This window comes from Girardinichthys multiradiatus, chromosome 14 (genome assembly GCF_021462225.1).
Source record: "Girardinichthys multiradiatus isolate DD_20200921_A chromosome 14, DD_fGirMul_XY1, whole genome shotgun sequence".
In the NCBI taxonomy this organism is placed as follows: domain Eukaryota; kingdom Metazoa; phylum Chordata; class Actinopteri; order Cyprinodontiformes; family Goodeidae; genus Girardinichthys; species Girardinichthys multiradiatus.
Genome location: NC_061807.1, coordinates 12474589 through 12489197, shown reverse-complemented (window position 1 = coordinate 12489197; position 14609 = coordinate 12474589). Strand labels below are relative to the sequence as shown.

General features: G+C 40.9%; 2 protein-coding genes across 6 annotated transcripts; one reads left to right on the top strand and one right to left on the bottom strand.

Moving 5' to 3' along the window:
• Positions 1-646: 646 nt before the first annotated feature.
• abce1 (ATP-binding cassette, sub-family E (OABP), member 1) lies at positions 647-11504 on the bottom strand. Of its 2 annotated transcripts, none has more exons than XM_047386651.1 (19): positions 11372-11504; positions 8858-8999; positions 8704-8789; positions 8532-8629; positions 7675-7792; positions 7052-7189; positions 6896-6965; positions 6706-6802; positions 6535-6624; positions 6342-6463; positions 5521-5645; positions 5077-5173; positions 4875-4940; positions 4744-4802; positions 4539-4649; positions 2383-2525; positions 1310-1432; positions 1123-1234; positions 647-1030 (listed from the first exon to the last, which is right to left on the bottom strand). In XM_047386651.1, exons 2-19 carry the CDS (start codon positions 8958-8960, stop codon positions 983-985), a joined length of 1806 nt encoding a protein of 601 aa, XP_047242607.1. In that variant the 5' UTR covers positions 8961-8999; positions 11372-11504; the 3' UTR covers positions 647-982. The 2 variants fall into 2 exon arrangements, with proteins under 2 accessions (XP_047242607.1, XP_047242606.1); XM_047386650.1 differs by having other exon boundaries at positions 4881-4940.
• On the top strand, positions 10877-14312 carry anapc10 (anaphase promoting complex subunit 10). Of its 4 annotated transcripts, none has more exons than XM_047386656.1 (6): positions 10877-11014; positions 12025-12140; positions 12213-12303; positions 12785-12905; positions 12998-13051; positions 13860-14312. In XM_047386656.1, exons 2-6 carry the CDS (start codon positions 12026-12028, stop codon positions 14037-14039), a joined length of 561 nt encoding a protein of 186 aa, XP_047242612.1. In that variant the 5' UTR covers positions 10877-11014; position 12025; the 3' UTR covers positions 14040-14312. The 4 variants fall into 4 exon arrangements, with proteins under 4 accessions (XP_047242612.1, XP_047242608.1, XP_047242611.1 ...); XM_047386652.1 differs by lacking the exon at positions 10877-11014 and adding an exon at positions 11444-11571; XM_047386655.1 differs by lacking the exon at positions 10877-11014 and adding an exon at positions 11550-11686.
• The last annotated feature ends 297 nt before the right edge of the window (positions 14313-14609 follow it).

Below are 14609 nucleotides of genomic sequence, written 5' to 3'. Positions count from 1 at the left end.
TGACCCAACTGCCAGAAGGTCTGACAGTTAACATGATTTCGTCTTTTCCTACTACTGAAATGATTTTACTGCAGAGTTCAGACAATGTTGCTCAGACTCATCCTTCTGATGAACTCCCAGAACGCCATGACACCTTGACACGACATGCTAGCAGATTAGATGTATTTGCAGGGTTCCTACACCGTCCATGGATGTCTAAATTCTATAACTTGACAGTTTTGGAACTGTTTTGTGATCATAAATACAAAAGTTCATCATGACTGCAATGGAGGAAGGAAGAATTAGATGGATGGATGGTTGGAGCTAGTAAGGAAGGAAGAGATGAGCCTTTAAAGACTGAAGGAAGGGTTAAAGAGGGACAAATGGATACAAAATACAATCCAAACTGGTACAATCTGGAAGTATTCAGTTTACTTTTCCCAGTCATCCACATGAAGAATATACTTAAATGAAACTGCAAACCTTCGAGACTGCGTAGGAACTTTGTGTTAATAGATGAAATTGCATCATCTCTAAAGCTAGAGTAATGATAAAGTTGGTCCAACTAAGATGTGAAGTCTCTCGTCTCACATTAAAATTTGTAGTTTTCAGTTTTAAAATAGAAATCTTGTTAATCGGAAACGAGTAGAAAAGACTAGAAAGTCGGTTCCGGGTCAGGAAGCATCTGTTTATTATGTGTTGTAAATGCATGAGTGATAAAATACGCTGCTGAATGTTCCACAATGTTGCTGCCTCACGAACTCCGCCCACACGGTCAGGGCGACGCCCACACAACGTAGAGCACTTCATTATCTTACACGTCACAACACCGCTGGATACTAAACGCAGCTCGGTACAGAAAGGCTGATGCGTTTTATTTTTGTTGCTTCATATGGTTACTTCACGTTTGGCGAATGCAGCCTGGCCGTGAACGTGGAGGTGACGGGTTGGCGGGCGTCGGCCTGCAGCCGGGAGGTCGCAGATGGTCACGCAGAGCGGCGGCTTAGTCGTCCAGGAAGAAGTAGTTCCCGCTCTTCTTCTGCTCCGTGTCCTGGAAGAGACGAGGCAGACGTGTTTATTTTCAGCATCACATCTTTAGCGCAGTGTCGTCTGCATAAAGAGAGGCGTTATGATCCGCTGTACCTTGATGGAGTTGAGCTTGTTGATTCTGGGCCTGAAGTTATTCGGGTCTCTCCTGAACGTGATCTCCAGCAGGGAAAGGAAGCGGTTCATCCCGGCCAGCAGACTCTGAGGCCTAAACGAGAACAATCGATGTTTAAAACAACAAAAAAACTGTATGGTGCTCTAAACATTTGGGGGCGGGGCTTACGTGTTAGCCGAGGTTATCCTGGAGGGAATCCCGTCGAACACGATAACTCTGTCGGCCAGGTACGTCGCCATGATGAAGTCGTGCTCCACCACAAACGCCGTCTTCTTGGCATGAAGGATGTATCTGAATACCACAAAAATATTAGACCATAGCGCCCCCTGCAGGAAGAGACATGTAGGAGCACTACAAAAAACATTTCATTGTGCGCATTGATAGCAGTTTTTTGTCAGATAAATACTAAAAATCATTTTAATGATCAGTTTGAAAATGGAGTTAGTTTTGGTCGCTGCTCATCCAGCTCTATGGTGTCGGTTTCTTTGTTTCCTGGACACTTTGGTTCTGATCAGTCAGCAATAAATCAGGAAGCAGTTTTGCACACAACTATGAGAGTATTACTAAACTGTGAGGAGTCCAAAATATGGTGTCAAAGAAAAATACAGCACGTCATTTAAAATAAAATAAGGACATAAAAAATAAAGGCCTGTCTCTGAAAGAAGGCTGACATATTTAGCCTTAGAAACATACAAATAAAGTTTATTTTAAATTATTGGGTTGAAACTACAAGTTTGACTCAAATTTCCAGAGTTCTCATTTCTTTCTTGCTCCCATTTCTGAAGCATAAACACAAACATTCACTTTGTGTTTACGGCCAATATTCAGGCTCATATTCACATGTCGGGCTTTAAATGTGGAGGCTGTAAAAACATCGGGATCGATGGCCGGACATCAGGACAGATAGAAGAATAGATGGATGAAAGGACAGATGTATGAAACGATAGATGAAGTGCAAAATGTTTAATTCAACTCATTTTATTTAAAAATCATACCAAAAATGTCTCAAGATGCTACACATTTCGTGAAATTTTTAGATTTTTGTTTTGTGCTCTTCTTCATTCTTTATAAATAATAGATAAAAGCTGCAACTCAAAATATTCCAAAAACTTTCTTAAGGGAGATGAACAGGATAATAAACACCAAGATTCAGTTTGTTTTTAGGTTCGGTGAGGAGGAAAAGGATGAGAAACAGAATTGAGGTTTTGTAGGAAAAGAGAAGACGAGTGTTTGTGCAGCACCTCTTGATGACCCTGGCAGCCATCAACCTCTGCTCAGAGTCCAGGTAGGCAGACGGCTCGTCGATCAGGTAAACGTCGGCCGGTTTCCCCAAACACAGCGTGAGCGCGACTCTCTGCAGCTCACCACCGGACAAGTTCTGCACCTGAAGGAGGAAGAGGAGGGAGGTTTATCATGGCGTCCTCATTACGTCTCCTGTAGGAAACACTTTATCAGGTGTTCTTTTATACAAGGCATAGATTGTTTATTTTTAGGTGTTTGGGACTAGAGCACTCTGCGCACATTTTGTTATTTAACCGCATTTAACATTTTCAGAGTTCAGTTTTAGACAATCAGGAGTTTCTGTCTACACTAACAACAAGAATTCAAGAAGTTCAGGCTTTTACCGATTCCAAGTCCCAAACCTTTACAGTGAAGTTAAGAAAAATCAGTGCAAAATATTTGCTTTAATTTAGTCCCAGACGGCGTTTCAGGACAGCCTAACAAGCTGCGGCAATACTGGTTAACTCTCCTAAAACATGTATGAATAAATCTGGAATATTCTGACAAAGTTTCCCCTAAAGCAGCAACAGCTTTACTGCTTCGTTTCTAAAGATATCTGACTGAAACATACAGCTACAATTTACGGCATACAGACATCTTGCTCCTGTTAGTTGTGGCGCTAGGCTAATGCTAGCATGTTTTTATACGACTTGTTGATCATTTCAGCTACTAATGTATTTCATGGTGTCTTGAGTTATTTATGTACCGGTATGTGGAAAAAAAAACAAAAAACAGAGGAGGTTGTCCTCATGCTTTAGAAAATGGCAATTTAATTTAAACGTTATAAAAGTGAATGACTAGTGTTTCAGCTGCTTTCTGTGCAGCTCAGCCAGGAGAGGCATATCTGAAAACAGGATGCTGCTGCAGCCAATACAGTCTCCCTTTCACTGTCAATGTGATCATAAAGGCTAAAAAAAAATGGAGAGAGACTACACAGAACCTAGAACAATTTTACAAGCCATGGAGATTAAAATAAATGTGATTTACAGGTATTAGAAGCTCCTTAACATCTGTCAATTCAGGTACTCTAGATCGAATCGGCAAATCTCTAGCATGCACGTTCAAATATTATAAAGATGCTTCATCTTTATAATGTATATTGTATAATGTTTATAATCCTATGTACAGCACCTTGAGTGCCTTGGTGCTGAAAAACGCTATATAAATAAACTTGACTTATAAAAAACAGCAATACCTTCAGTTTATAAATCACTTTGCAAAACATAAAAAGGTACGTTTGAGTATTAGTTAAATTTCTGTCTTTTTTCCCTGAAATTCACAAGAGTAGACAACTTTTACCAAAACTATTTGAGAAATTACCCAAGAACATGTTATAGTTATATGTACAGGTCATAGTCAGATAGTTACATTTACAGATATGTTATTAATTTTATATTAACTATTCTTTATTCAGGTTGGGCTTAGTTAACAACAACTGATTTATAAAGAAACAAAAACTAGGTTCACAAATTTGAATTTGCTCTGACTTTTCTGAAAGCAAACAATTAAAATTCAAACTTGTGCATTATTTTTTTCTTTTTAAAAATCATTGCAGACGTATGTTGCGAAATGGTTCCATCCTGGAAACAGAACCATAGAAATGCATCATTAAAAGCCCAAAATGAATGTGGTGTAATTACAGTCAGAGTGAAGAAACTGCAGGTGGCATTTCAGGATGCATTCAGGGCCTTCCTCAGGCTTCCAAGAAGGACGCCTGCAAGTCAAATGTTTGTTACCAGCCCCAACGTTTCATGGCTTACGGAGGAACTATATTTTATAAATCTATGTACCGTTTGAATGTGTCAACAAATTCTGTAAACAGAGTTAAACCAAGCCTTCGTCGAGTTTATACGAAACACTGGAACTAATGTCTGTAGGCTTTGTGACAGAAGATTCATGCCTTTAAACAGTTATTTAAGACAGCTGTGATTATGATGCTTCTATCTCTCCTTGTTGTTGTCAGCCACATTTTACTACTTTTTGTTGCTGTATTGCTTCTCATAAACAGCCCTTTTAATTAATAAGGCTCACTGATAATAAAATTATTCATAGTCATAATAACGAGCAGAGAAAGATGCACAATAGTGAAGCTCAGTAGTTAAAACTTTATTCTTACGTCCTGGTCGATGATGCTCTCGATCTGCATCGGCTTCATGACGTCGGTGATGAACTGTGGGTGTGTGTAGGCATCTCTGATCTTCTCGTGGAGCAGAGCTCTGACGCTACCCTGCAGGCACAGAGATCAACATTTAACCAAAAATGTAAAAAAAATAATAATAACAATAACCTTCATTTTTAGTGGACCTTGCTGAATCCTTCACCTTAAATTTGGGGCTGATGGTTTGAGGTTTGTAGCTGATGTTCAGGATGGGAATTTCACCTGGAAGACAGAAGGCAGGTCACGCATCTGGTTCAGTAAAGTTTAGTTATCAGTTATTAGACAGAACCTCACCCTCACCTCCTCCGTCAGGTTTGAGTCCTCCAGCCAACATCCTGATGAAGGTCGTCTTCCCTGTGCCTGTAAACAACAAACATGCAGTCGCTCGCTTCAATTCTGATTCTCCTCAAGACTTTTTCTAAACGTAGGACGAGTCTTTCAGATTGCTGCTCTGCCAGGACCTGGTTCAGGACTGAGACCCGAACCAGCTGCTTACCGTTCTCTCCCAGCATCACCATGATCTCAGAGTCTGTGAACTCTCCTCCTTTGATGTCCAAAGTGAACTCGCCCATGGTCTTTCCCATGTCTGGGTACTGAAAATCAGCACAAATAGACCTTTGTTAAGCATGCCTGACAACCTCTGTTTTCTGAGTAAGCCACAAAATGACAAAAAGATCAAATCTGCTGAGAGAAAATATCAACAAGGAGGTGAAAAGATAAAAAAAAATAAAAATAAAAAGGAAACAATCGATGAACACATAAAAACATACAATAATTAGGGCCCATTCAGACATTTGTCTTAAACAATTGGGGGTTTGTCCAGGATCCACATCAAGGCCTTTAACAGGAAAGTTACACATTAACGAACAGTAAAAATTCAATGGAAGTGGACAGACAGTAAGAAACAGAAATATTTGTATACACCAAAGCAAATACATACCTGGTAGTGCCTGAACCTCTTCACCTCCTCCTCGTTGGCCGTTTCAGCCACTTTGAAGACCAATGAGGTCTCCCGAAACCTGAGATTCTCCGTGGGAACGTAACCATCCAGGAAGATGTTGATACCTAGAAGATTAAAAAGAAGAAGAAGACAGGGATTAAGCTTTGGTGGCATAGACCTCATTGTTAGACCAGAAATCCCACTGAAGGGTTTAAGAATACATTTTGTGCTCATTTTATCAGAAAATACTGGTTTTGTTGGTTTTTTATTTATGCCTTAATTTTCCAGATTTACATAACCAGTGAATTGCTTAAAGTAGCAGGGACTAATTGGGAGAAAATAAACTTTTTAAATAGACTGAAATTATTTTTGAATGATATTGTTTCTAAACATAAATATATTTTTTAATTTACGCTACACTTTGAAAAACTACAGGCCAGAGGTCAAACAGAAAAACAGATATTTTTGTTTTTATGAAGGTAAACCATTTGTTCACTTAATTGGGCCTCAAGTTCAAATGCAAAAAAGAGAAAGAATAAATAAATGGCTTGCCATAAGTCTGTTAAATGGCCAATGGTCTTGCTATATATGCCTCATAGCTCTTCGTCAGGAAAAAAACAGGCTAAGAAAATGTAACTCTTCACGCTGCTGACTGAAAACATGCAGGTGGGTTTTCAACCTCCTATCAACCATTCTTGCATTAATTTGGTGTGGAGTGCTTTGGATAGTAGCTTAATCTGCTCTTTTTCTATCATGACTCACACTGAGTGACAGCATTGATCACCCGTGTGTAATGTATTTTAAGGAGGTTTTAGTTTCACCTTCTCGGACGCTGAAGGGCATAGTGACGACTCCGTAAGCGCTGGGGACTCCATACAGGCAGCAGATGAAATCCGACAGGTAGTCCAACACGCTCAGGTCGTGCTCCACCACGATGATGTACCTGAAACAAACAGACATAATCCACAACATCCGACGCTGACGGAAGCCAACGAACACAGGGAGAGCCCTCACCTGTCGGGGGTAATGAGCGAACGGATAGTGATGGCAGCCTTCAACCGCTGTTTAACATCCAGGTAACTGGATGGTTCGTCAAACATGAAACTGCAGCAGAGGAGCAGAAAAAAGATCAGTCAGCCTCTGGGCTCAACTCTAAGGTCCCGTTAAAACCCAAGTCGGACTCACATGTCGGCCCTCTGGATGCAAACCACAGCGCAGGCAAACCTCTGCAGCTCTCCTCCAGACAAGTCCTCCACGTTCCTCTCCCGCAGGTGACTCAGATCTGCACGCAAACACATCAAGGTTTGGAGTTTCACTCATTTGATGAGGGAAAATAACCAGGAGAAGGCCTCATTTTCAAATAAAAGGTTTCTACCTAGCTGGTCGCAGATGATGTCCTGTGTGTCTGTGTCGTCTTTCCTGCTCAGGATGGACCCTACTGACCCCTGTAGGCAGAGATGAACAATTACAACAAGTCTAGAAGCAAACTGACCCAGATGCTTGGATTAAAGCTCCTGCTGGGGACACCAACCTTGACAGTTTTTGGGATCTGATCGACGTACTGCGGCTTGACGATGGCCCTCAGGTCGTCTTCCAGGATTTTGGTGAAGTAGTTCTGCAGCTCAGAACCTCTGAAGTAGGTCAGTATCTCCTGCCAGTCTGGAGGGTTCTGAGACAGACAAAAAAAGAGATGAAACTAAAAGAAAGAACAACTTTATGGAAGGTTTAGAGACAAGTTCAGGCAAAAACAGGTAACAGCTCCAACTGAAGTCACAAATAAACATCAGGTCATTTATAGCAACGGGACTGTAAACTTGATTAAAACTAATCTAACGGCTGCATCTATAAGTTCGACTCAACATGCAGATGAGCCTAAAAATCAACATGTTTTGCTCCTAAAACTAAAACCACTGGAAAATAAACACAATTAAGCGCAAAAGTTGCTGAGGTGACACATCCTACACATTGGATTATATATCTATACCATCCCTATTAATTCAAGTTGCATTTTTACTTCCAGACAGGAAAACACGAAGCTTATCTTAAACAACAGGCAGAAGGAAAGGCACCTCTACCCAGGTCCTCTTCTCCTCAGCAGGAGCAAACTGAATCCAACGAGTCACGCAGGAACACAGTAACAATGTGAAAACTCACATCAAACTTTCCCAGGTTGGGTTTCTGTTTTCCAGCCAAGATCTTCAGAGCTGTGGACTTTCCGATACCGTTGGTCCCCACCAGCCCCAGAACCTCTCCGGGTCTGGGAATCGGCAGCCTGCAACACAAAAACAAGCAGAAACGCTTCAGTACCACAGATCAACCTCACACTCTTCCTGTAAGGAAAAGCTGAAGAATCGGAGTAACCCCTGAAGCATGTTGGTGAGAAAGTTATGTTGTTTACCATTCATGTCTGATCACCGATTCATTTCCTTCAAGATCTGATTTTCTCCAAAGTTACATTTGACCTCAACACTAACCTCTACATTTACACGAATGAAGGAAACAAGAAAGATGGAAAGAAATAAGGACACAAGCAAAGAAGGACAAACCGAATGGTTGAGGAAAGGATAAGAGGAAAGGACAGATGGAAGGAAGAAAAATAAGGAAGGGACAGAGGTAGGAAACAAGAAAAGAAGGACAAGGAAGGAAAGATACATAGTAAAGCCACAAGACAGGAAAGAAAAATCAAGACAAGAAAAGCAGGAAGGGAAGGAAAATGGGAAAGACATGAAATGAAAGCAGGCATGTAACAAGAAGGAAAGACAACATTTGGACACTGGAATAGTCTGACAATACAAATATTTTTCTATACCTCTCCAGGCTGCGTAGGAACCCTGTGAGAGGGAGGTCATGCTGCCAAGGTGGGGGCGAGACTTTTCCACGTTTAAGCAAAAACCTCCCAATCCTCAGTTTGAAACTGCAACCCTTTATTGCAGAAGGTTTCATGCATGTGATCTAAGCTCACTCAGGCGCCTCGAGGTTGAACCATCAGGTGGGGATCTAAAGCTGCATACCTGTGCAGTTTGAAGGAGTTGGCACAATATCTGTGAGTAGTTTCTTTCTCCAGGTTGCTGGGAAGGTTGACGATGGACAGTGCTCCAAACGGACATTTCTATAACGAGAACAGGTGGTGAGGAAAAACAGATTCAACAGAAAAGTCATGATCCTGCCTGCGGGCGCTGTTACCTTGATGCAGATGCCGCAGCCTATGCACAGGGACTCCGAGATCCAAACGATCTTACTCTGAGGAGTCACCTCGATGCACAGCTTCCCTGCAAACACACACAGTGAGCTTTCTGCAGTCCAATCAGCGTCTCTGCTCTGCTGTCCAAACACTCACCCATGCGGACCACCGGGCAGCTCTTTTTGCACTCCTGACGGCATTTTTTAGGCTTGCACTTGTCATGGTTGACGATGGCGATCCTGGTGTTCTTATCCGCCATGACGGAGGGCTGAAATGACGGACGCTTGCGCCTACAGAGCTAGAGGAGGCAGACAGAAGAGAGAGGAGGATGCGTTACTCCGGGGGTTTAATCCGGCAGGAAAAGACGAGGAGAGAAACAAAGAATAAAACCTTGAATCTTTATTCTGACTGCAGAACAGAAGTTAAAGAAGAAACAACAGAAGAAGTGATTTTCTCATGTCCAAAACCGAATACGTCTCCATGTGAGCTCTGCTGAAGCAGCACATTCATTTCTGAACAAAAACAACCTAGAGCCTGTTCAATGAGAAGCTCCTGATTAACATCCAACGGCCCGGATCAACTGGACTGGACCCAATACTGCAGCAGAGACAGAACCAGTGAATTTATTTAACTGATTCAGGGTCTCTGTGGTTTCTAAAGTCAGACTTTCTCTAAAATGTTTCTACTTAGTTTAAATGATTTAATAAACCGTTCATCTGATGAACCCATAAACCAACAGCTAACTGGAAGACACTGGTATGAAACAGGTCTGCTTATGTTTAAGCAACACTGACAGAACAGAAAACGAAATCAAAGAAATAAAACAGGCCTACAGGAAGGAGCATGGCTGTTCAGTCCAGACTGGAAGGAAGTGTTCAAGCTCCAGCAGTTTCTGCCTCAGATTTCCTTCCACGTCAGATTCTTTCACCGCGACATAACCTTTGTTGTTATTCTGATTGTAGATTCAATTCTAATCGGCTGCATTGACAAATATTGACACATTTTTTTTCCCTTTAAGAAGCAAGGTGGTAGGAAGGCCCCTTGCTGCAGGAGTCCTTGTGAGTCTGTGCGATGCATGCGACATTGAGTTCGGCTTCAGCGATTGGTCGGCTGCGCAAACCCGGCAGATAAACAGCCCGATTCACCGTCAAATGGGCCTGGTTGTAAATGTTTCTCAACAACCGGGGGAGTATTTATATCAGAAACAGTGGGGTTCTTCTGTCAGAGCTGTATACCACAGCATCACAAGCAGCAAGCATGATGAGCAGCTAAAGACAGGGCACCCACAGGCAAATGATGAGGTGAAAGAACAAAGTCACCACATGTTTCTTTAGGAAGCTGAATGTGATATATGAATTATCTGACATTATCTGTCTGCTGAGTTCTTCGTTAAATTAGGGTCTGAAGATATAATTAGACCCACGTTTGATCAATTGAAGCTGTAACTGCTGTTAATGTGCAGGTTTTGGACACCATAAAAACATTAACTTTACTTGTTTTATTCACATTTAATAGCGTTGATAATGTCGATATATAAATGAATAAAATGTCAAACACCTGATGAATGTATAAAAGGTACATGGATGTTAGTCTTTATTATGACGTTTTAAATAAAGGTAAAAGAAACATTATTTTTCCTTTGGGGTTCCACTTATGACCGAGCTGAGGCCTTTTTATGTTTTCTGGTTTAAGATTTATTTCATTTTAAATACATTAAAATGTATTCGTTTTTTTTTTTTCTATTACTGAGGTAGCACTTTATACATATATATTATACTTTTAAACTGTAAACCTTTGGTTCCATTTTATGTTGCAGCGGGTCGTACATCCTCAAATTTATTGAAACAAAATGCGCTTTTTGGGGAGAAAATGAGAAGCAAAGACTGGTGGATTAAGGGGAAAAAATAGAAATTAGTTAACAGTGCTGGGAGGCAGATGGTGGGACAAGAAACAACCGGTTTTTTCTATCAGATCCTGATAAGAGAAAAATGTTATTTTTCAGACTTCATCATCAGGATTCTCAGCCTCCAAACATGGCGGTGCCATGTCTGGTATCTGAACCTACAAACCAGGTGCGATTAGGCCTCCAACTACCCACAAGCACACATCATAATTTACCAACATTAACTCTAAACCGGTGAGGACGTATTCAGGTGTGGACGACCAAATGAAACGTGACGGGCGGTGGCGAGCTGCACTTAACGCGGATTTTCTTCTTAATTCATTCAAAACCTTCAAATTAATCAGATGCCGAATTCATCAACGGATCCACATAACTGACAAAACACAGAGATATATGTTTTAAAATAGCTGGTAAGGTGTTAACTGTGGATACAATGATAATTTAATTGAAACCCAAACGCCGTTCAGGTTATTATCCTCCCGTTGAAGGGAATATAAGGATATGTTCAGATCCCCGAGTCCCAAATAAACTCTCGGATGACAACTATGTTTTCAGCTAACCGATAAGTCCTAATATGAGTATTCAGATGAACAATCGTTCAATTTAAAAAGCCTAACATTGGAAGTTAGACACTGTCGCCAAATGCAGTCAGCAGGACGCTAACAGTTAGCAGCTAGCTGTAGGCCCGCATCGTGACAGCTGCTCATTTCTATGGCAACAAACACAGAAAACGGAGCAAAACCCTGAATGGCAGGTTAAAAACTTACCCCTCTTCGGCTCCCGTAACGCGCCTTCGGTGAAAATAAACTAGAACTGGCGTTTAGAAACAAATATTCGGGAGCAAAACTTGTTTTTTTTCCAGCAACGTGTTTCACTTGAAGCCGGCTGGAAAGATGGCGGGAGGGACGCAAATATTCCGGCGACACAGCGCTGCTGTGACGTCGATAAGAAGCGACGTAGAGCAGAGGCAAGAGAGCAGCGACAGAAAATAACAGTTCCTCTGTCTTTTTTTAAGTTCTTAAGCCAAACTTCTTTCTCATGTGTTAAACCAGTGTCATTAGAAGGTTGTTCTACCGCATATTGTGAGTTCAGCTTTCATAGTTCTGTTCAAAAGTAAGTTTTAGTAGCTTTAAAGGAGTTTGTAGTATGAAAAGTTTAGCTGCTAGCAGCAAGCTGCAGCGTTTTTTAAATGTTCAGTTGCTCTTTCTGTCAAAATAAGAGGGTAGTAGTTATGCTTGTGACATGCCGAATTTTTCATTAGGTCCTGATAAACGTACTGTGATCCCGAAAAAGACCTTTTAACCTGTTTACATTAGTTTATGAGTAAATAAATCTAAAAATGTACTAAGATCAATTTCCGCCTTAACGCTGTGAACTAAATAACAGTTGTCAGTGGGTTTATTCGTCTCCATCGTTACAGGATGGCCACTCCGAGCAAGACCCCACCCGGAGCCGACCCGAAGCAGCTCGAGCGAACCGGGACGGTCCGAGAGATCGGCTCCCAGGCGGTGTGGTCCCTGTCCTCATGTAAACCAGGTAAAACCTGCAGAATTAAATCTGTACACAGGTCTGGGGGATGTCGCTTGAAAACGCGTGTCCTGTGCGCAGGTTTTGGAGTGGATCAGCTGAGGGATGACAACCTGGAGACCTACTGGCAGTCAGATGGATCCCAGCCTCACCTGGTCAACATTCAGTTCAGGTATTTGTGAAAAAAAACAAAACGATTTACCTTTATTTGCTTGTTCACGTTAATCCCACATTATATTGAGACAGTAAAGCAGTTCCTTTTTAAATCCAATTTTTTCTTAGAAAAGAATGTAAAAACTTAATGTAAAAACATATTTTTTAAATTCATTTCACAACTATTTGCTACTTTGTGTCTGTAATATAACATCCCCGAAATGTACATTACAATTTGTGGGTTTATGTGACAATTGTTTGGCAGAAATAAAAAATGTTGCAGTTTATCAGATTTGAACAGAAGCTACGAGCAGCTTTTAAGTGCTAGTGATTTCAGAGACCTTCTTTACAACATATCTTTTCTCTGAATTTCAGGGAAACGTGGATTTTAGAGCAGTTTTGTGCTTTCATTGGCTCATGTTAAGATTCAGATTTCTGTGTAAGTAGTCTTGTTTTGGTGAAGATCATTTGCTCCTGAACGATCCCCTGATTGTCTGTAGGAGGAGGACGACAGTAAGGATGTTGTGTATTTACGCCGATTATAAATCAGACGAGAGTTACACACCGAGTAAGATCTCCGTTAGAGTGGGCAACAACTTCCACAATCTTCAAGAGATTCGGGTAACTCTCAGATTTATTTTTTTTCATTGTGAAGCTCCCACAGCTGCCAGATGTTTCACATTAAACCTTCGTTGTTACCTTCGTCTCTGCAGCAGCTGGAGATGGTAGAGCCCAGCGGCTGGATTCATATCTCGCTTTTAAATCAGGTAAAAGGAAGTGGACGCGGCGCTGGTGACATGTCATTCCCCTCTCTCTGCCCTAATTTTCTGTCTGCTGGCTGTCAGAAAAATAGAATAATGGCTTCTAGTGCTGCAAAAAACATAAAAAAAAAGAAGTTGCTTTTGTTTTTCCCAGATGCCTCCTCTGGTTCTTTCATTCAAAGAAATGATAATGAAGAGGTTAGAAAATTAATTGTATTTGCTGCCTGTTATGACACCAGTAAGAGGTACTCTTATTTACACACATTATCTTTGACTGAAAAAGGTTGAATTATATGTTTAAATGTCAGAATATCTAGAACAAACTCTATTTTGATCAGTTTTAATATCATAAATCATCTATGATTATTTTATCTCAGTTCATCCTGAAACAGTTTGTCCTTCATCATTTTCTGCTGTCAAAATTTTTAACGGCCTTTAAATATGCTCCCAGTTTTTTTTCTTTCCAGTAAATATTTGTGCATTTATTTATTCCTTTAAAGCTCTGTGCTGCATGAGAATGAAGGCATACAGATGCAGTTTCAGGTTTCACCACCTGGGGGCAGTGTTGTCTAAACCACCTTCAACAGGACCAATGTTCTGCAGCACAAAGCTACCGAAGACCCGGTCTTTGGTAGCTTCTTTGATAGCTTTAGATATCATTATAGTAATGATAATTGTTATATATTAATAATTTAGATAGTTTTTCATTATGGCACAAATTAAAGGCAAATATGATGCATCGCTGTATTAATTGCCATGTTGTACATTGTAGTTTAAATTTATCCTGGTTGATATACATTTTTCGTTTTTCTAGCGAACAAACGAGCCGATCAGCACCTTCATGATCCAGATTGCCGTGCTCGCCAACCACCAGAACGGCAGAGACACTCACATGCGCCAGATCAAGGTGTACACGCCTGTGGAGGAGAGCTCCATCGGCAAGTTCCCACGATGCACCACGGTGGACTTCATGATGTACCGCACCATCAGGTGATTCGAGGGGGCTGATCCGGAAGGTTTGGGAATCACAGATGAGAGGAAAGATGACGGAGCTGCTTTTTTAAAAGACTGTGAGACGATTCTGATTGATCGATTGGTTTAATCGATCAGCTTCACACTGGGTATCATTCAGTTGGGAGATTTCAAGTTGCCAATATTTAAAGTTACTTTAATAAGGGACTCAAACTGGGTTATGAATAAAACCCTTGTGCCAACAATTCCTCTGCATTTGTTTTATAACTGTGAAATAAATATTTTCAAAACAAAATGTGACTCTTTAATAAGTGAATTATTTTGAGGTTTATACCCTCAGGTGTCAGATCAACAGAGAATAGGTTTGGTTCCTTTTCTGGGAAGTCACAGAACCAGTCCACAGGTCCAATTCTCTGATCCAGTTGAGTTAGTAAGCTACGACATGATTTATATTACTTTGCAAAAGCATTCATGCCTTTGAAACTTAATTAATTTGTCATGTTGAAACTGCAAAACTTTATTATATGTGATAAATAAGGGCGCATAATTGTGAAGCGGAAGGAAGATTCCCCGTCCATTTTCTAAACCCACT